Source organism: Rhamphochromis longiceps, linkage group LG20 (genome assembly GCF_057381845.1).
Source record: "Rhamphochromis longiceps isolate RC_006_pf linkage group LG20, R_longiceps_female_GT1.1, whole genome shotgun sequence".
NCBI lineage: Eukaryota > Metazoa > Chordata > Actinopteri > Cichliformes > Cichlidae > Rhamphochromis > Rhamphochromis longiceps.
The window spans coordinates 22,296,368-22,318,411 of NC_140576.1; the positions used below are offsets into that span (position 1 = coordinate 22,296,368).

At 40.7% G+C, this 22,044-nt stretch overlaps 1 protein-coding gene across 2 annotated transcripts; it reads right to left on the minus strand.

Moving 5' to 3' along the window:
* Window positions 1-1,678: 1,678 nt before the first annotated feature.
* Window positions 1,679-21,217, minus strand: LOC146645294 (PDZ domain-containing protein 4-like). Of its 2 annotated transcripts, XM_085394564.1 has the most exons (8): window positions 18,571-21,217; window positions 9,322-9,375; window positions 8,526-8,836; window positions 8,286-8,373; window positions 8,094-8,192; window positions 7,941-8,003; window positions 7,528-7,629; window positions 1,679-4,985 (listed from the first exon to the last, which is right to left on the minus strand). In XM_085394564.1, exons 1-8 carry the CDS (start codon window positions 18,628-18,630, stop codon window positions 2,955-2,957), a joined length of 2,808 nt encoding a protein of 935 aa, XP_085250690.1. In that variant the 5' UTR covers window positions 18,631-21,217; the 3' UTR covers window positions 1,679-2,954. The 2 variants fall into 2 exon arrangements, with proteins under 2 accessions (XP_085250690.1, XP_085250691.1); XM_085394565.1 differs by lacking the exon at window positions 9,322-9,375.
* Between the last annotated feature and the right edge of the window lie 827 nt (window positions 21,218-22,044).

The window sequence follows — 22,044 nt, forward strand, 5'->3', positions numbered from 1 at the left end:
AACAGAGGAGAAAGACAGATGCTCACATGCACATCTATTGCTAATTAACCATTAACACTAACTGGAGTATCTGGAGAGAGCCTGTGCAGATCTGGGTAGACCATGCAAGTGCCCCGTTTTCAGAAAGGACCCAGGTGGCTGGATTTGAACCTAGAATCTTCTTGCTGTGTGGCAGAGCTGACTACTGCACCACAGTCAGTATATAACACTGACTATTTCTAACTTTCCTTTTGTGAAAACCAATTTGAGTCGAAGACCTTCAGAATGAGCGATGGCTCTGATGGTTTTTCCACTCATACTGTGTTACAGCAGCAGGATAAAGAATAAAAATAGTACATATGCAGTACTGCCACCACTGCATAGTGAGTGCATTATAGTATGAGAAATTTAATATTCAAATTGAAACTTTTCTTTGAAGTGGATCTTCATTGTTATTGCCATTACTAATTGGATCTCCTGAAGGGAGCCCGTCCCCTCCCCTGGTCCTGTCTGATGTTTCTTACTCTTCAAAGTGAGTTTATTCATCCCACTATCACCAGGTGCTTGCTCATGGGAGGTTATGTGACGGGGTTTTTCTAATTCAGCAACAACAGTTTCCTCAAGCCACTTTATGTAAATGCCATAGAATCATCATGTAATATCATTAACCAAAGCACAAACTTGTTTGGTTGAACTGAATGTTATTGAATGTCTTCATATCATATTTGCTCCATATAAGTCTTGTTTCTTCCATAAGAAACAAAGCAAAAATCAAACCTTTAATGGCACCAAATAATTTTGAAATCTCACTCCTCTTCGTGCGTCCCTTTATTGGCTTCCAGTGAAATTTTGAATGCATTTTCAAATGTTATAAATTAACCTCCTAGGACCTGGCATCCACATATGTGGACATCACATTTTGCATTAATAAGACCAAAATACTCAATTTTGCTCTACAAGGGCCTGATATCCACTTACGAGGACATTATACCGTTACTGTTCTATCAAAATTTTAAACAAATATCCTCATATGTGGCTGAGTTTTCTTACAAACAAAAATTGTGTAGAAAACAAAAAAATCTATCGATCATCCGAATCAGCCCAAATATCAAAGGGAAATTAAAAATGCATGCCGTGGAAGACTTCGGGTCTTCCACGGCAAAATATAAAACTCTACTTGGCCACACTCCTGTGTGTAGCAGAGCAACTGAGACCTTATTATAGCTTATTCCTTCTCTCCGATCATCTGGTCCGGGTCTATTAACCATGCTTTTCAGGCTTTGTCACCTGAACTTTGGAGCAGGCTTCCTCACTTCATCATTAGTTCATTTAAACAACTGCTAAATACAAATTTTTATAGGTTAGCGTGTCATTATTCATTTACCCTTTATTTTTGCCTATAGTTCAAACATGTGAACTACATACTGCCATATATGTGTGGAAGGGTCCATACTTGAGATGAGTAATATAAGAAAAGGGTCCAGTTTTGAACTACTGAATTAAAACATGAACAGTATGCTGACTATGCTAAAACACATGAGAAAGTTTCGCCTTAATGCTCTAGTTCCATTAACACAATGCTTTGTATTATTATTATTATTATTATATTCATTTTAATTTATTTATTGGATGAAAGGTTGTTTAGATGAGGATAAGGATGGACAGACTTCTCAAATGATTAGTAAGATGATCACAGCATTTATTTAGAAAAGCTTTCACTGTAAAATGACAGACACTGGATTTCACAATATTGAACAGACGAGTACACCATGTTTTCTTTTTTCTATGCTAGGATTTTGAGCAAAGTCATAGAAAGACACATCCACAATTACATTATGTTAAAGGCCTTCAATTTTAAAGAACATGAAAAAAAGAACATTTCTGTCTTAATATCAAACATGCATATAAGCCAGATGAAAAATTAGCTTTAGTTTACATAAGTTAGGAAATTAGTCGTCCCATCCTTGGCTATGATTGCAATTCAAGTAGACCAAATTAACAGGAATTTTTTTCAACTTTATTTTGCATTGCAATAGCCTTGATCACAGTCAGCATTAAGATAAACTATACTGCATACTAACCAAAATGTATTGGTCTAGTTTTGCATGAAACGCTATCAAATGATTAATGTGCTTGTATGATACAGTGTTTCTTTTTGGAAAAACGGTAATTAGGCTGCTTTGTGCATCACCGTTTATTTTTTTCCTCTAGATTTTTATTTTTTTTTTGTATCATTGAAAAATGTGCTATATACAGTCAAGTCTGCCCGAAAGGAAGGCACCGCTCAGCTCCTCATGACCAAGAAGCATCTGTGATCAGCTGAAGATGTTGGCTTTCTTATGACAAAAACAAAGAGGCATTTGTACATGAACACTTCAAGAATGTAGGAAATTGTAACGACATAAACTGGCACAAAATGTTCTTTTGAAGGTGTGCTTAATGAGAAGTCCTCTGTGGACACTAAATGTTCAGTTTTATGGCACAGAAGTGACTTTAACTCATCTTATTTCACAGCTGCATGGCTCTTGGCTTCACTTTTGATTTTTCTGCATTCTTTCGATCATAAAATAGTTTCTAGTTGTTAAACAGCAGGTGGTTCAATCCCTGACAGCAGACATCGTTTTGTTTACTTAATTCTGTGTCTTTTAGGTCTATAGGTCTGCTACAGTGTATTTAAAATGCATTGCATTTGTGGTCTTCGAGTTCATTTCTTCAATGAATGATCATTTCGACAACATTTTTACTGCGTGTTTTTCTAGACACAGAATGTGACAGTTTTCCTTTTGGATTTTGAACTCAGGTGTAAGGTTTTGTAATCATTACAGTCATTTACCATCATGAATTTGTGTTGCTGCATCTCTGCAGATTAACATTTGTGCCATGGTTTACTGAAGCTGCTCATCCTGAAAGTAAAACACTTTGGCACTTTCTTATATTCCTAACTCTCTGCCCTCACTCTCTGATCATTTCTTTCCTCAGACTGTGGTGACAGACAGCAGGGGGTTATAGACTTTCTTCCCATCCGCAGACCTGGTTCCATGAGCCAGTAGCTCCTGTATAGTGATCCAATTGTCCAGGATTTTGCGACTCCGCTTCTTCATGCTCCTGCGGTGACACAACTCCAGGATTGAAGTTGGTTCTTGCTGTTGTTCGGTTCCCTGCTGTCCTCCTCCGCTGCTTCCCTGCTCCCTCTCACGCTCTCTCAGACAGTCGAGGCGGCTCTGCATCATGAACTCTCTGCGCCGCCGCTGCTCTCGGGCCTTCAGCAGCTGCTGCTTGCGTTCTTCTTTGCTCCAATAACGTCCCATTTTCATTTCGCTTACAGCGTCGTCGTCTGTTGTCATGCCGCTGCGCTCTTCTCTGATCTTCATGGCGCGTGCCTTCAGGAGGCGATCCCTCACAGGCCGCTTGGCCACGTAGCGCGTGCCATCGCTGCGAATCTTCACCTTCCACTCCATTCGAGGGGAGGCAGGCAGCAGTGGAGGAGACAGGGGTAAGGATGCAGCACCTGGGGCCTGGGTAACATCTTTGCATGTGCTACCCAAGCTCATTGGGCTTGCATCGCCTCCATTATCTATGATGCCCTCTTTGGGAGCATTTCTTAGTCCACCCAGCTGCTCAGAGGTGGAGGGGGACCTCAGCTGCATGCAGCTCAGGTAGCGTTGAGGCGGCTGTGTTTCAGTCTGACGGCGAGACAAATAAGGGCTGTTTTCTGCACTGCGTCCACCACCCCTGTCAGCCATTCCGTTAGCTTTGGGATTACGTCTCACTCCTCCATCTGAGCCCCTCCTGGTTCCCCCATCTCTGGACAGGGACCTAACCTTTGCACCAGGGCTGGAAGTCTTTGCTTCAGCCCCTCGCCTGTGAGCGTGGGGAGAATAGGGTTGGTTTAAGTTTTCTTGTATTCCGTCCCCTCTGGTTCCTCTCTCTCTCTGCCGAGTGGACGCTGGAGTCTGCATACCTGCTGAGTGAAGACACTCTCCTCCCTCCAGACTCTGTGTGGAATGTGAAGGGTACTGTTCATTGGCAAGAGGGGTACTCCTGCAACTTTCCCCTCCAGTGTTGTAGGCACTCGTGCTATCTTTGTCTGAGCGCTCCCTCTCGGGAAGCTCGTTGATATCTGAAAGAGCATGGTGACAGGATTCCTCGCTGACCAAAGTACCATTAATGTCCAAGCGTCCAGCTCCTGCTCCAGCCCCTACACTTGCCCCATTCTTTTCCTCTAGAGGCCAAGCCTTCAGGCATCGCTCCCTTAGCTGCTGCATTTTCTGTGCCCTCAGGATGTTGCGACACTTGAATTCCAAGTGGCGCAGTTCCTCTTCTAGGAGAGCCATCTCATGCTGTGTCAGACTTTCATTCCTGTTCACATCCAGTGAGACACCCCCTTCCTCTTGTGCTGGCCCCTGACCTCCCAGTAACGTTAGAGCATTACTGTTCTTTTCATAGTAACACTTGATTTCCAGCAGCTCTTTGTACCTCTCACACTCCTCCTCAGTCAGCCCAGGCATCATCATCCTCACAGGATCTGCCTTGTAGGGCCTTTCCAAACGTTCCCCCTGTTCCAAGCCGCCTCCATTAACAGATTCCAGACCTAAAAGGGAGTCCGTGCTAAACTGGAGGTCCTGGGAATGCAGCAAGGGTGGAGTTTCCCCTCGGCTGGAGAAAAATTTGCGCATGCTGCCTGGTGTGTTGGTTGCATTCGTATTGGAGGCACTAGTGTGGTCGTCTCCCAGAAGGTCATGCTCTGAAGACTCCTCATAGCGTGTGCTTTCATCTGTACGACCCACCCCACTGTCTAGCTCCTGGCTATTGCTCAGCACTGTCTGAAGCAAACTGGGGGAATCCCTGTTCAGTGAATGACTGTGGCTGGGTAGAACACCTGCAAAACCTCCAGGTCCTGCACCCAGAACAGAAGGGCTGTTCTTCACACTATGACAGCTGGCCAGGTGGACAGCATTGTCTAATGGCTCCAGCTCCAGCTCATCTGGATCCAGCTGGTTGTCATTCTAACAGGTAAAAGGTGTATCCAGCACCAGTTGATGATGGCAGTTGTTCGTTGTTGAAGAGACAAAAAACACAGGAAAATTATTCATTTGGAAGTTGGTCAAATCAAAGAATGGGTATCGTAAAAGTCAATGGTAAGTTTTTACATACAATATGAAATTCAGCAGGTATACGGTCATAATATGTTCATATTTCTTGATGGCAGTTAAAATCTGGGCAATGCCGTTCTGAATCACCTGGTGACTCGGTGACATGAGATCTGACTAAAGAGTATTCCACTAATCAAGTCAGGAAAAAAATGCAGCCTTGTGGAAATCATTAATGGACAAAAATGATATAATGACTGTATAATGGTTTTTACTTGAGCATCAACACAGACCTGTCAAAAATCCCTCCCAGGTTACAAGTAGACAGCTTTACATTTTTGAGACAGAACTGTGGAAATGTTTAGATCAATCACTAATAAATCAAATGTATCATTATTTAACTTCAGAGGGTTTTGAGACAAGCCAGCATTTAACGTTTAATATTAACTATGTCAACTGTATAGTTGAGGTGGGTGATGGTATGGTTATGAACGATCTGACTAAGACAAAGCATGTGTAAAGGAAAGGAATGTCACAATTAAAATGGCATCGATGTAATACAGTAAAAAACAAAGAAAGAAACCCGACTCATGTCTACAAAAGAAAAATAATTTCCGTTTCGGCTGAGACATGTTTTCAGTATTTAAATAACCCAAAAGTCTGATAATAACAGTCTGATCAATGATTTAAGTTTAAATACTGGCCTAAATAAAGCTTACATAACGTCCTGACCAGTTTAGTTTCAGTCCCTTGATCTTAGAAAGAATAACCTTTTGAGAATAGCAAGGGTGTCGATTTGTGTGTATTTTACACAGACAGTGTAAGGTGAGTTTAAAGCAGCTTAACAACATCAAAGGTAGTAGACTGTGAAGGAGGCAGTTGCTTATTTATACGGGTAACAGACACAGGAAAACAAGATCCGTGACTCCAGTTCAGACTTACTCTCCTTTTAATCTGGCCTCCAACCAAAGGTGTACTTCAGCGGCTAAACTTTACTGCCTTTATGAACTTGCTGTTGAATTATTAGCCTTAAAATAGTGTTTTAGAGTTGAAAATACATGAAAAAAAAAAAGAACCTTGAAAATTTGTGGAATTTTTGTGGAAATTTGGACCAATTTTTATCTTAGCAGTACTGATAAAAGCAGCTTTAATTTCGACTACAGTGGATGTCTGAACTGAGTCCTTTTGTGTCACTAGATGGAGCCAGTGGTCTGTAAGATTTTTACACTCAAAAATACATTTGATTTCCATTTACCAATATGTCTCTACAGAAAACAACAAACAAAAAATCTGAGAGGACTAGGTGCCAAAAAGAAAATAAAAGTGATTTGATGATATGTAAGTATCAGCATTAGTGGATGAGAGTGATCCAGTCTTTAGAAATTAATGAGAATTTAAATTCATAAAGAGGTGTTGTCTTTTCTAATCTGTTTAATTTGCAGACTTGATTGGCACCCCCTCAAAAGCTAATTAGTTATATTTCAAATACTTGGTCTCAAATTAGTAAACAATTCACTCCTCCTCCTCTTTGCCTAATTGGTTTGATTTGAATGTGAACTGCATGCAGACCGTGAGGCGAGCTATTGATTAGGTTCGTTTTCATTCTCATTCTTTGGCAAACCCCTTCAGTTCTCCTTCTTTCTCCCACAGGGCAACAGATCTCTTTAATCTCTGCTTGTGCATTTCCCTCTGATGATTCTCCCTCTCTCACTTGAATCCTAATGTGGGACAATGCCTTAGCAATATAAATCTTGTCAGCCTTTCACAGCCAGTGCTTGTGCTCTAAGACAAGGACGCATTTAAACAGAGGACAGGCTGTTTGTGTGTGTGTTTGGCTTAAACCATTTTAATGAGTGCCTTTTAAATCTGCACTAAAACTCAGACCGCATACAAATTTTTTGCTTTCTCACATATTTTGCCTGCCTCCATATGAAGCGCGTTCTTGTGAAGCTTTGCAATGAAAAATCCATTTGAGCGGGTCGACACGTGTTGTGGTTTTACAAGTAATTTGGCAGAGGTATGTTATTCAGGGCCGTCTGATGTGTGTTACAGTGCCCCCATATCTGCTGGAAGAGTGACCTTGAGTGAAACAAAGTGGTGCCACGTTAGCACTGCGAGTACAAGCACTATTTGTCTTTGTCTCTCCCTTCATGTTATCTGTGTTCTCATCGTGTTTTTGCACCCCTTTGCTTTTCTGCCTCCTGAAACACTAAAGCACAACGCCAAGTTATTCCTTTTGTTTTCTATCTCTTCTTTTATTTGTTCTTGTGTCTAAATTACCTTTCATTTTTGTAACTAAATGTTAATGTAATGTCTGTAGTATCACCTATATCCAAGCAAACAAATTTGCTGCTGCTCAAAAAGGGAGATAAAGGGAGAACAGTGCATTTTTCCGCTGGGTATTTTGACTGAATTTTGTAGCATTTTCCCCTAAAAACTGCATCTCCAATTTCCTCACCTCTATCTCGGGTCGTGCGAGAAGCAGGGATACATTAGTGCTGTCCTCTCTGGTGAGAATAGCTACCGCCTCCTCTCTGTTCTGGATGTCCACTCCATTTATCTGACAGTGAAAGGAGAGAATAATGTCAGATAATGTAAGAGCCTTAATACCAATGTTAGATTGAATTAAAGTGCACAGTTCAGGAAAATGGGTTTCTTTATTAAGCTACTGAAAAAACCTCTCTGTAGTTTAATAGCATAGGAAATAATATTCAAGAAGAATTCATCTTAAATGTGGCGCTATTAGCAAATTCTTTTGAAATGAGGCACACAGGATGTGGTCCAGGGGGTTATCTAAGACTTCAGATTTAGGCATTAATATTACATAAAGTAATGGCATAGAAAAGGAACCTTAGCTTAGAAAACCTCTACCTGTAGTATTCGATCCCCTTTGCGGATACGACCATCCATTGCAGCTATACTGTTGGGGTTCACCTAAAACGATAACGGCTGGAATTATGAACAAATGGGAACTACTTTTTTGAACTACTGATAAAGTTTTAACATTCATGATACTGTCTTCACCTCGCCTACATAGATCCCAAGGTCCTCCTCCTCATCAGTTCTGTAACACACTGTCAGACCCAGTTTATCCTGCTGTCGAGACTTGTGCAACTCCACCTCCTGATGTAGTTAGAAGAAAGTTAACGAATGTCAGACAGGAAGTGGGGATCAGCTTTCTGTACTAGAGTTTTGAGGTAGCTAATAGGCTCTCACCTCATATTCCAGCTCATCCTGCCTGTCCACTTCATGCTGGTTGATGTCGAAGTAGTCTGTGGGGTCATAGTATACAGGCTCTATAAAGCTGAGGATGAGAAAATTCATGAAATATTTGAGTAATTGGGGCAGCTACCGACTTCAAATGTGTGAACAGAATGGCATGGGATAGCACAGCAGGTGAGTTCTGGTCTGATGGTTGGACATGCTGCAGAATCCAATTAAACTGCTCCCACTCACAGTTCATTGAGTAGATATGGTTCCAGGAGTGGAGGCAGAGGAGGGGATGGTGGCGGGTCGGGTGGGGGTGGAGCTCCACAGGGATGCTGGCTGCTCTTGCCCAGAGTCAACATATGCTGGAAGCTGATGTCTGTTTGGGTGCAGCTGTCCACACAGTCGGCCATGCCCATGGTCACTGGCACTTGGCCTCCAGGAGCTCCTGCTAAGCCCGCCCGTCTGCGGGCCCCCCTCCTCAGTATGCTGGATAGCACAGGGTCCCGTATGTCCAGGGTGGGATCCCCCGACAGACGTGTCAACTCCTTCCCATTCACCTGAAAAAAAACAACAACAACAAACATCACAATTCAATAGTGGAAGAGCAAAATGAGAGGAGGAAGAGGAATAAAATAAAATAATTCCAGGAAGAAGAAATAAGCTGTAGATTTTCCACAGCTGCAAAAAATAAACAGCAAGCAGAAATGACCAGAGACGGAATTTTAGTAAAAACCAAACCATAAAGATGCTGATATGAATGACAAGAAGTGGAGGAGAGGAAGATAGCAACTCATATCAGCAGTTAGATTAAATGGGCAAGGTTAGTTCACAGACGGAAATGAAGGAGGGGAAACTACAGCTACAGATACCTAAAATAAAGCAAAACTGACACTAAGTTAGTGAACAGAAAACTCAAAACATACACTTGAGTGTCACAAAGCTAGTAGACTTCATACAGGGACATAGAAGCGTAAAAACAAGTTATATAAAAGGCTTCGACACATCACACCAAGCAACAGAGCAAAAAGCCGAATACTGAGACCTTCAATCGACCATCAGCGTCAAAAGAGCACAGCATGTTGCTTATGTGACCCTTCTGTGGAGAGAAAGAAAGCCATCAGGAAAATGGTGAAGTTAGAAAGTAATTACAACTGTGAATAGATGGAAAATGGAAAGGGGTCACTGAGAACTTTTTTTTTCTTATAATGGAGCGGACCAAAGGTAATGGCAGAGAAAAATCGCATATTAAGCTTCAACATTGACAAATATCAAATGGAGTTTCCACAGTACGTTAGTCATTCTGGTCTGCAAAACACTTTTATCTTTCGCCTGTGCAAAATAAAGGTGATTCCTCTCTGCATAAATCTTTCAATCTGGAAAACATAGTTTCATTTTCCTTCTTTTTACAGAAGAGTGGGAAATGAAACTGAAAACCTTCGTAACATAATTTTTTGCCAGCAAATTACACTTTCAGAATTTTGATCGGGAAAACATTTATATCTATGTTTCATAGGTATTTCAGATATTTTATTAAGCATACTTTTATGTTCTTAAACAGACCCAAATATACGCCACAGTATACTGCTCCTGCTTGTGTATGTTTTGATTCACTTGTGCTGTTTTAATATCCTTTGGCTTTTGAAACTTCTCCTTTCTGTCCATGTACTGTTCGAACAGCAAAGCGGAGAGAGGGCATTAAAAATGTAAGATTATTGAAAATACAACTGGAGAAAAAATGAAACAGTACAAGGATTTTGCCTTCAAGGTGACTTAAAGCAAAACAATCCTTATCATACCAAGCAGTGCTTTGCACAAACCTAAGGGAGAAAGATTCATTCAGTATTCAGGCTAAACTGGCTTGACTACCACCACAGAATGAAATGTTATGTATTTTATACATTCAGCTTTCCCACAACATGTGATTTCAGTACTCTTTTATTATAACAATAGCCCTAATTTCTTCAATATTTTAGTTGACGAACAACTAATTATAGGTAACATTATACTCAGTGGTTTATTTCTAATTTGCAATTATAGTACTGTGCAAAATTCTTGAGTCACTCCTCATTTCTTTGTTTGGTAGGAAAATTGAAATAGCTGCAGGATTTATTGGAAGATGCTTGTATTAAAATACAGTATATGAGGAAAAACATAATTTGCACAATTCTTTTTTTTTTTTTTTTTCTTCAAAATAATTTGCACAATTCTAATGAGACTGAAAGCCACCATTTAGTCTGACCACTTTTATTCTTCAACACAGACTTAACTCTCTTAAGCAATATTTCATGTATATCTGAGTAAATGTAAGTAGTCTTCAGCAATAGTTCTCCATGCTTCTTCAAAGAGATTCGTTGGATGGAATGCCGTAGTCGTACTCCTTCAGTAATTTTGAGATCCAAGGATAGTGTCCCATTGTGTTTTTCTATCTAAGTGTGCTTTTATTGGTTGGCATTGTGTTTGGGATCATTATCATGATGAAATGATCAATTTAACAAAAATAAACTACAAGAAACTCTGGATCTTTACAAGATAAATATAAATAAAGGTGGCATGGCTCTAGACGTTTGCATGGTATTGCATGCTAGCATGGAAGCTAACAATAGCTTTAAGCTAACTAGCTATTGAAAATTATGTATAAAATATATATTGTATATAAAAGATGGATATAGCTTCAGACTATACTACCGTGAAGTGCATTTCTGCAAGTACTTTAGCTTTACTGTATACTTCTAATATCTAGTAATCTTTTGAAAATGATTAAAAAAACAACAAGGGAGTGTGTCATGTTACCAATTACCAGAATGCTAGCAATTTATAATGAAAAACCATTTTCCCTGTGAGAAAAACTAAAAGACATAAGTGTATTTCAGTTCTGGCATATTATTACTAGTGCATTTGTGAAAACTAAAAACTACAGGCCCTTTGGTCCAGAAGCAGGACTGAATAATTGTTTTAGGTGTTTAGCTTCATTTTCAGTTTGTGGTCATGATTGCTATTTTTAAGTCTGAATACAGTGATTTTGGTTTTATATATTATGGCCTCAATTAGAGTCAAATGGGAGACTAAAGCTGGGTTTCTGATGAACCTATACTAATTAAGCTAAACAGCAAGCCTCCGCTGGCACTAATAGATTGCTGGTTTATCAGTCAGATCACCCCCTTGCTCATTATGTCGCATTTCAAGACACTCCAAGATGACAAACACAGGATGCTGTAACAGTGGATTTGTTCATCTTTTTTATGCAGTCCGTTAAGGATAAGGATCAGAATATTATCATTGCTTCAACAACTGGGGCCTCATAGAGCCAATGCGTCACACGTTTGTAAATTTCAATCTAAAATACCATTAATTTAAAGACATTTACATCACATGTAGATGAATTTAATTTTCTTGGTGTCATTCCGTATGAGAGACAGCAAAATGAAGATGTGTGCATACCAATGTTACTGAGCCAGACAGCCTTGGTATAATTTCATTCTTGTTGTACACAGTCACTGACCTTGGCTGTCTGCGACTCGCCACATCTTTACCACTCTGCTTCATGTGCCCACTCCCTCTTTCAAATCTTGTCCCCTTCCAGTAATTGCATGTCAAATCAATGTTCCCCTGTGCAGCCAAGCACAAAAACTTTCTTGCCGCACTGGGCTCCTGTTCCCCACACTTTTTTTCTTCCCCACATTGGTTCTCCCACATACTCCTACAGCAACTGCATCTCCATCCCTTGGGGTCTACCTTTCGTGTTTTTCCATAGCATCAAATTCCTTTCTGTTCTCTGCATCTAAAGCCATGTCCTCTCCTGCTTCTTCTCTCTCCAGTTTTCTCCAGGCTCTGCATTTATTTTGCCATGCTGCCTCAGCAGTTCTGTCTGCTCTGTCCCTTCCCTCGAGATAGCAATTCGCACTCCTCTATTTCCATCTATTTCTGCTGGTACACCTTCCTCTCACTAATGTTCCTCCATAAATCTTGCTGCCTTTCTTAATGAGGTTCTTCACTACAAATAAGACACTTCCTCCCTGCATGACCGACTAGTGATGAAGGAATTAACAATCTACAATTTGTGTGTTTTGTATTATGTTTGTTGCAACACTCAACTCATTATCTATTTTTCACTGTAGGACATTTCTATTGTTCCTGTGCTGTATGCCCTTCACGATCAGAGAGAGGCTATTAGAAGTCAGCTCCATGGTCATGAGTGACAGGTATGAATACTGATAGAAGGGGTAAAAGGGGGCTTTCTCATTTATTATCAATGAGAGGTGCTGAGATTGCTTTTAAGATGACTTCATGCGGGGTAAACGTTGTTGTGTGTTAGGCAGCTTTTCAGATCCGACTTGATGGACAATCCATTACACTCTTTCCAAATGCTGTACTCTATTTTCTCTGGGTTACTGGGTCATTATGTACATTTGCGGTTTAGAAGCTAAACTATGCATTCACAAAAAAATAAAATGTAAAAAACAAAAGCTGCTGTTGCTCACCCATCCCCAGGCTCCTTGTGTAGTTTATTTACATTTAAAATTATATTAAAATTCAGAAAAAACAGTCTCCGAGATTCACAGCAGGGGGCTGGCAGTGGTGGTATCTACGGTGGCTGTGAAGTGGAGGGTGGGGATGTTGTGGATAGAGATGAAAGAGAGGCTGAGTTCAAAGTGTAGACGGAGAAAGCAAAGCATACGAGACATAAGGAGCGGAAAGGAGGTGAAGAGAGGTGTAATGATGATGGAGAGATGTAGAAAACAAGCTTTCAAGAATTGGCCGGGTAAATGTAAACAGAGAGAGAGCCTGACACTGCGATCGAGACTTGCATGTAAACACACACACACAATGGAGCTTACGGGGAATTACTAAGTGGTTGATGCATAATTAGTTTTTATCCGAGAGCCCTTTAAAGAGCAAATTAATCCCATGTGCGGTACAACAGGCTGAGATGAAAAAGAAGGGGGAAGGCAATGACTCACTACACAATAATGCACATTATCTCACACATAGTCTTCATTGTAGGTTAAAAAACCCCTACACAAATAAGATCAATCTTAATCTAAAGTGCAGCCTTTAAGCTTTTCTTCTCAGCATCAACAAATGTTTTTCCAAGCTTGTGTTCATTTGCATTTCCATAGTGTTTATGCAGGAGCATGCATGAACGATACCTGCACCAACCACCCCCGACTTATTGAATTCTGACTTGTTTGGTAATTGATTTTTCTCATCCTCCCATGCTTTGAAAGCTGCACCAGTCACCTCAGAAAATCAATTAATCTGGAGACAGAGCTGACCTACTCCAGATATAACCCCGATTGTTTGATATCACCGAGCTAATTTAAGTAGACAAGCCTGGAGTGGTTGTCTTATTATAAAGTGATAACACTGAGAAGATATCGATTTGACAAAGTATTCACACATTGATCATCGCAAGGATAAGCAGAAGAGAATGGATGGATTCACAAATTGCTTTAAATGCTTAGGTAGATACATAGATTGGGCATAGACAAACACACCTTTGGCATTACAGACAGCTGACACTTGAGAAGGTAACAAACAGTCTGTCAGGCAGTCTATTTAACTCCTTTAAATTACCTGTTTGTCTTTTCCTTTTTGCTCCAGTTGATGCTTCAATTATTTCTAACACACTGTTAGGGTTACATAGAAACACAGTCATACTGATGCCAAGAAGGTTATGTGATCGTTCGGTTTATCTGTTAGTTTGCACAATTACTCATGAAAATCTTATCACAGCTGGGACCCAACTTAGAAGTGATTAACTTTTGGAAATGATCCATATCCGAATCTGGATTTGGATTGCCACTGTGAGATAGGCCAAATTGGACATTTTCCACACACCAGTTTCATGATTACTAATACAGAAAATGTGTAACTGTGATATTTAAAAGCTGAAATGCCATCTAATAAATAAATAACATGGAAATGATTCCAGTCATTCATCTATTATTCTGATATTATTCTAAATAACTGAGTGACTGTATGGGTATTGTTAAAGACTGTCTCCTGCAATTGTATTTTGTGTTTAATTGACCAGAAAACACCAGAATTTGACTGATATCATTATTTTCTTTTCTTTCGACATTGCCGTAACATCATTATCACGGTCACTGAACTGATACTGATATTGTCAATCATCGCAGTCCTCATTTCTTGTCATTTTTTCACAAATACATATCAAATTAAAATAAGAAAAATCGAGACACATCATTTTGATTATCTTAAGAAAAAATGACAGGCTTAGAGGGATCCAGTTATTCTTGTTGATCCAGGGACTAAACCCATTCGTGGGAAGGAGGGAACTGACAGTCTTGGCAGAAAAATGCACTCTCCATCTGCTCATTTTGATGTACTTGTCAATATCTTTAGCTCTTCCTGTGAACAGGATGTTGGTGTATAAACATATAACGAATGGCTATATGAGACAACTGAGTTTAAATTGTTTAGGTAGGATTTATAGAAGCAGCACTTCACCTTATATTTGACTACTTTATAATGTGCTGTAAACAATTTCTCGCCAGTTTTAAGATGTTAGATAGAATAAAATAGTATTTTAACCAATTCAATTAAAGTATTTATAGGAAAAGGTGTAAATAAAGAAAAATTATATAATCGGTGAATGATATCATAACTCCAATATGATAGCACTGCAGTACAGCATGCTGTTGAAATACTTCTGTAGTAAATCATGTTACAGTATACTGTCAGATGTGTCTTTATTCTGTCCACATGTGCCAGCATGCGGCTGCCTTTGTCATTCACACACACCGGGGTGCACCGGCTGGGTGTGATTGCCTCTGTGCACTTATCCAGCTTTATCAGCTGGTCATTGGTATGTATCGATTCTGATGTGTTTGCTTCTTGCCAGTGTCAGCATGTTTCTTCTTGTCACCGTGAATGAAAGCACATCAGGTCCGTTTAATGACGCGGGTTGCCATGGAAACAGCCTCCTGCTTTACAGTGACGGGAGAGGAAAAGAAGGGAGCGGCTGAAGGGCTCAGAGGGGAGGAATAGGTTTGCTGAGTGTGTGGATCAGGTACTCTGTAAAATGTATGTAAAATAAAATGCTGCTTAAAAAATGGTTGGTAATATTCATATCTGCCTGCAGCTCTGCGATTCATCAAGTGAACCGAAATATTTCTTCTTACTTGTGGCTGTAGGACGCAGTATTGATTAGAAACATGCCAATGGGTGTGTACCAACCACCAGTATGCAGCGTATGTGTAGCAGAGGCCCAATGTATAATGCATGAGTTTTATTCCTTTGGCAAGAGAAGCAAGTGTTTTGATATAGTCAGATTTAACAGGCTGGTTTTAGAGCGCGATGTAGCTGTAAGCTGTTTAACGCTGTATTTATTGTCTAAAGACAGACTCAGTTACTCAGTAGACTGCATCTAATTTGAAGGTATAATTATACATGTTAGTTAAGGAAAACAGCTCAAAGCCGCTTCCCTCTAAAGGGAAAATGAATAGCGTGGAAAGCCAGGAAATGTGGGGTGCAAGTGTAATTATGTTTCTCTTTTATGATTTTTTTTTAATGATTAAGTGCCGTGTACCTCAATTTTTTGCTTGGCGTGATCTTTGGATTATTCAGCCATCTGCACAGCAAGATTTGCTTTTTCAGTTATCGTTACCGTAAAATAACCTTGATTGAATTTTGTGTAGAGAAGCAGGTTTCTGATCACCTTCCTGTTGCTTTTTTTTGCTTCTTAAGTGTTTTACTTTTTTTTTTTTTTTTTTAGCAGTTTAGCACAAACCAGCTCGTGCTTCTTTTATGAGACTTCTAGTGTTCATAATATTCTGATTGCACTTGTAGCGATCAGCCTCTCTAAGCCAAGGGCTTTGGCTCCGCTTTGATACCCCATCTGCGTTCGCTCTCTTGTCTCATACTTGTTTTTCATGTTTAATAGACCACACTGTATGTAGTCTTGCTGTCTCACCACCTCAATACTTTTGGGTGCAGAGAAAGCATCTTTCTCTGCAACATGACAAGTCTTCTGCCTGCTCCAAATCATACACCCTATTTTCACGGCTGTCACTCTTCACTCCACTCCTCACCACACCCGTCTGGAAGGCACGTGCAGGTGTCTGATCAAGCTGAATGGACTCTGGGATGACAAACCTTGACAGATGCCTATGTCTGACACAACCCTCGAGTACAGTTGACTTCACAATCACCCGATTAATGAAATTATGTGTTTTCTACTTGCCACAATGCTGACCTGCATGCAGTCAGTGTCGTTATTGCTGACTCTTGTTAGGTAAGGTCACTGATTGTGGAATGATCCACCCATGCTCTGAATTTATGATCACATACCAAACTGTGCACGCTACCTCATCACCCCTCACCCTCCACCCTGGGGATTTGTGAAGTCACTCAAACCTCTATATTCGCCCCTGCTCCCTGAAGTGTTCAAATCAATTACTTTTGACATCTAAGGACAAGCAGCGGGGAGAAAAGACAGTCAGGCTTTCCCAGACGCTTTCATTCACATGCTTGGACTCCCTCTTTGACACATAACTATGCTTCTGTTTGGGCTCTCTTCCTGTTTTCCTCTCTCTTGGCATTGCCTTTGGCACCAGATGCAACTCAGTTAACTGGCTTACACCCCGACTTCAGCAGGCAATAGAGTTTCAGCTGAGGCTTCTGGTGCCACAGATACTACAAGTGTTGCACTCCATAGCTATGTGTGCCGAGCATTTTTCATGCTTAGTAAGCATGGGACCTCTTTTCGGTCACCGCATGCATCACGGCGTTGCGGAGCAGCAGCTTCTTTTAGGCACTGCACAGCCAGATGAGCTTACTCACATTCAGTCTGTGGTCCCAGTTGGCAGGTGGTGCTGAAGCTGTAACCGTGGCAACCCCTCTCTCTCACAACACTTTAGCCCAGTTTAACAACCCATCCATCCTCATGCCTCTGTGGCTCTGCACCACAAGGCTACTTTGTCTGTGCCAGCCTATCTCTCCATCTCATGCAGTGGTACCCTGTTCTCTCAGATCATATCATCGTAATCACTGTGAAGTACCATTATCATAATTATCAGTATTATTGTCACTAGATGACTATTCCAATACATCAATTAGCAGGCTTGTTCAAGAGGTACTAGGCTAATTTATACATGTATAAAAATCCATAAAACGGAGGAGAGAAGAAAAAGCAGGTTATGACTTTGAGTTTGCATCAGTCGGGCTGATTCACGTAATTAACTTTATTTATTGATGTTTATTTGCAACTAGTTTTATTCATTTCTTTATTTGTCAAGGACAAATAGCCTTTTATAGCACATACCATGACTTACAGTGTAACTTCACAACTGTTATCTTGTAATTTTCCTGCATTCAGCTTATCATTTCCAGCACTGAAAAAACTTACAAGTAGGTAAATGAGAAAAGGAGGGTAACAGTTGAAGGTTTTAAACAAATTCTATTTAGAAGTAATGAGTATAATCAGACAATTTTTAAAGAACGTGGGAAAACATATGAGGAAGATACAAATTATACTGCAGGAGGAAAAAAAACTATTTATTAAATACGAGCTGATTTTCATCTGCAGTACCTGGACAGGTAAACACACTTTTTTGGAAAGTTATTAAATAAAAATGCATAGATACAAATCTGTGTAGCTGTATTTTATAACAATTAATTTGAATATACTTACATAGCCTAAAAAGCCCGAATAGGCTCCTGATCTTTCCCCACTCAGAAACACAGAGACATTGTAAGATCTTAATATATTAGGTACACACACACCCTATATTCATTAATCACATTATGACCCGATCAATATAACCAATATAAATCAGGTTGGTGAAGGAAGAAATGGTGATGTGGTGCTAACGTTGTGTTTTGATTTACTAATTAGAGATATTTATTATCCTTTACATTTGCTTCAGTTTAAATAACTGTGGCCAACATGTCATTAACATCTTTCTATGCACATAATTTAGAGCTAATGTCATGAGCTGACTCTATGGATTTTATTTTTGTTGTTTTAATCAGCGTGGCTCATTTATGCAAAATTTATTTGGGATTCAAAACAGTTTTTTGTGTTGTTTTTTTGGGTGTGTAAATGGTTTAGTTAAATTGTTGGCAAGAAATGTTGAGCGTCTGCTGATTTCTGAGAAAGGTGGTTGTGACCTGTGCAGCAGCTTCACTGTAAGGAAAATAACAAGTTGGGAGAGAATAACAAAGAATACTTTGGGGACACACGCAAACACTTCCGCTTGAAGACTCACGAAGAAAGAAATTCAAGAAAGTCAAAGGACAAAGAGAGGAGAGGAGACAGACAGCTCACCTGGAACATGACCCTGTATTGTTCCTCAGGTTTTTGGACCACACACATGTTGCACCCCATCGTGGCTGTGCGGGTCCCACAACTGCCCCAGATGACCAACGCTCACACCAGGATTTTTTGTGCGGTCTTTGTCTATGGCAGTGGGAGAGCCCCACCCTCATTCGCAGGGTTGTCCTCAGAGTAACACACAACACATCCCTGGCTGGGAAGAACACAGTTTAATTGGCTGTGTCACTGTTCGCTTCTCTTCCGTGCTGTTTGCAGCTCAAGTGTTGTAATCCAGAGTAAATTTAAACGTGGAGATAGTTTCAGAGCAGCGAGCCCACGTGTTAGTTTCTGTTTCCATGGCAAGCAGAAATGTGTCTTGTTTAAGTTTGTGTGCTTGTTGTAGATCAGGAAGGATTTTTGGCTGGATCTGTGGAAAAGATGTGCTTCAAGAGTCCTGCTGGTTTGTGTGTCATTCAGTAGATCAGGCATAAAATGTTGTGCTTATCCAGTAACTTTTCAAAAACGATCACACGGAAAGCTTGCTGTAAATTGCTACAGTGGCTTTTTAGTTTGAAAAACTGCACTAAAAGATAAAGTTTTCCCAGAAGAACTCTCGCTGAACTCTCCCACGCTGTTCCTGAGTCTTTTTCACTCAAAGAACTAAACTTCCAAAAAGCACATTTTCAAAAATGCTCTTTGAGCCCGTTAGATGCAAACAATGCAGCTATCAAAGAATTTGCCTCAGTTTTGTTTTTTCCTTCTGCTATCATCGCTGCCACTTGGAGCTTCCCATCTACTACACTCTTTCTCTCTTTCCAGGACTGCTGAGTGTGGCTGCTGAGATAATTTAGCCTCCTCAGTGTCTTTTTAGAACCCTCTTTACCTATTCTGATCCTCCACTTAACGATCAATGCGTGTTTAAAGTAATTTCATAATTTAAATCTATTGAAATGCACAGAGTAGGGAGGTGGGGCAGGTTGGGTGGTGCCCGTTATGCCAGTAGCCTGGATCTCTAAGCCCTTGCTGTGCAGCTAAGATAAGCTGCATGCCACAGACAACAACCTAAAGACAAGCACACCTACAGACACATCAAGACAGGAAACAAGACACGATTCTTTCAACTACAAGCTTTACTGCACGGAGGGAGTGCCAATTTTCCTGTAACTATCAGCAAAACTGTCATTTTTCAGAAAGCTTCTCCAAACAATACAAACAAATAAAACATACAGAAACTGTAAAGTTTGCAGATTGTTACAGCAAATTGCAGCATTTATCTGATCTGTTGTCAGAAGTCATGACCAGTTATTAACCACTCATATTCAGCTAAACCATACTCAGGACTATACCTAACTGCTCATGGGTTGGACCCACTGATTGATTATAATTACTGACACCTCCTATCCAGTCTGTGTTGGGAAATCAATACAAAACTGATTCATTGATCAGCTGGATTTTGTGCTGGGTGGGTTGTTGTTGAGCTCAAGGTTCTTTATGACAAGTACCACCAATGTTCATCCTACATATCCAATTAATTCATTTAGAAAGGCACCTTATTTCTTAGGAATTTGCAGACATGCTCTGCACTGTTACTAATTCTGATGCTTTACTTTTAACTCTTCAAATAAAGCTGTTGTAAACTGTCTCACTGAATTTAAATATGAATTGAAATTCCCGTTTGCTTTAGGATTAGCCTCAGTCTGCCTCCTTCAAAGAAAACTAGAATTAGAATATGCCATATTCCTGTCTCCTCCTTTGCCCTTTAAGTGTCATCATATTACTCAGAGCATTATCATTAATCCTCCAGCAAGAGGTCATAGTTTGAAAGTCTTGTCTCAAAGTACCATCGCGCTGTCTGCTGCCAGTGACAAGGTGTTACAGCTGCTAATCTTTATTCAAGGTCTGCTACACCTGTATTCTTTCCAGAGGCTGTGTAATCCCAAACTCCACACACACACACACCAAGTGGCATCCTCACTCACACAAGCACAGAGGAAAGCTAAATACACTCAATGAACCGCATGATAACTTGGGAGAAACAACCTGATAGTCGAACTCTCGAGATCAGACGGCCAATCAACCTATAGTGAAGTGCTAGACAGGCTCAGCAGGCAAGCCAGTTCCAACTGTCACCCAGTCTTTCCACCTCCTGCTCAGCATCATCATCTACCTCTACCTGAGTGTCAGTCCTACATGATTGTTGCAGTTGAGTGTTTAGGATGTTTCCCAGCCTGCCATGCTTTCAGAATAAAATATGGCATGGCACGCTGTGACAAACGCAGCCTTTCTGTTAGAGTGGTGGGTGTAAAAATATATGTCCTGTGCTTGTGTCAAAGTTAGTCCATCTTCAGTGTGCTGCAGGAAATTCAAGAACATCAGTCAGTAAGTCCATTTTAATCCTTCTTTTGTCCACTGGTCTTTCCCTTTGAAACATCCACTGGAGGATATTTATTTGTAAGAAAAGAAATAAAAACCATGGCGAGTATTCCGGGTGGTTAGAGTGTTGTGCAGAGTGCAGCGCTAGTCTCAGGTCAGTGATACATCACCGTCAGCAGCCTCACAAGATGAGAGAAATCATTAAAGGCTGATTGGAGGATACTTCTTGGCGTCTCCCCCTGGGCAAGACGATAAATGCACCCCCCCACTGCAGTGGAGGGGGAGAAACAAAAGGCGGTTGTTCCCCAGCGGTGAAGGAGCTTACTGATCTGCACGTCGCACTACTACTAAAACTGCATCTTCTGGTTTTACACTGTATAATCTCTTTCTTCCTCTGTCTCTCCCCCACCCTCTTTCTCTCCATATCCAGGGCTGGGCCACTGCTCTCTTTTCCAGTCCCCCATAATTTTTACCCACACCTCATTTGCTACCCTCTCCCTCCTCCTTACACTCTCCTCTCCCCTGCCTCTCTTGGTCTGCTTGTCTGCAGGCAAGAGAGCAAGCACTAGAAAGTCTATGCGCTCTGTTTCGGCAGGACAGGACAAGATAACGAGCAACGCCACATAAAAGTGAATGAAATATCAAGATTTTCATGCACTGTACTACCAAGATGTGCAAGAAAAGTGTGGAATCGGTTCATTTAAGCAATTCAGTGTCAACCCTTGTTGAGATGTATCAGAAAGAAAAAGGATGATTGCACTTTTTCATTCCAATAAAAATGCCCAGAGCAGGTAGAGAGCTGATGACTGGCTGTGCATTTAGATGAGGTTCTGTGCTGCCACAAAGAAGGAGGGAAGCGAAACAGGGGGGTGGAAAAGAAGAAAAACAAGTGAATAACAGGTGTGACAGGATAAATCGAAAGATATGGAAGAAAGCCAAGATAGAAAATGCAAATGACTGTGTGGGAGATCACTGGTGAAGTGGAGAAGGGGTGGAAACAAGGGGTTTCTGCAGTAATCAAAATGACCTGCTGAGGGGAGGGTGAGGCGGAGGCATATGGAGATGTTTCATTTTAACTATCTGCACAGCCTGGGAGATATTTGTGGGTACAAT

Coding starts and splice junctions, on each gene's coding strand:
- LOC146645294 (XM_085394564.1), bottom strand. CDS start 18,630: ATGGGGTGCAACATGTGTGTGGTCCAAAAACCTGAGGAACAATACAGG. Junction 8,837..9,321: donor ACGCTGATGGTCGATTGAAG/GTCTCAGTATTC, acceptor GTTTTTTTTCAG/GTGAATGGGAAGGAGTTGAC. Junction 8,374..8,525: donor CCATATCTACTCAATGAACT/GTGAGTGGGAGC, acceptor TCTCATCCTCAG/CTTTATAGAGCCTGTATACT.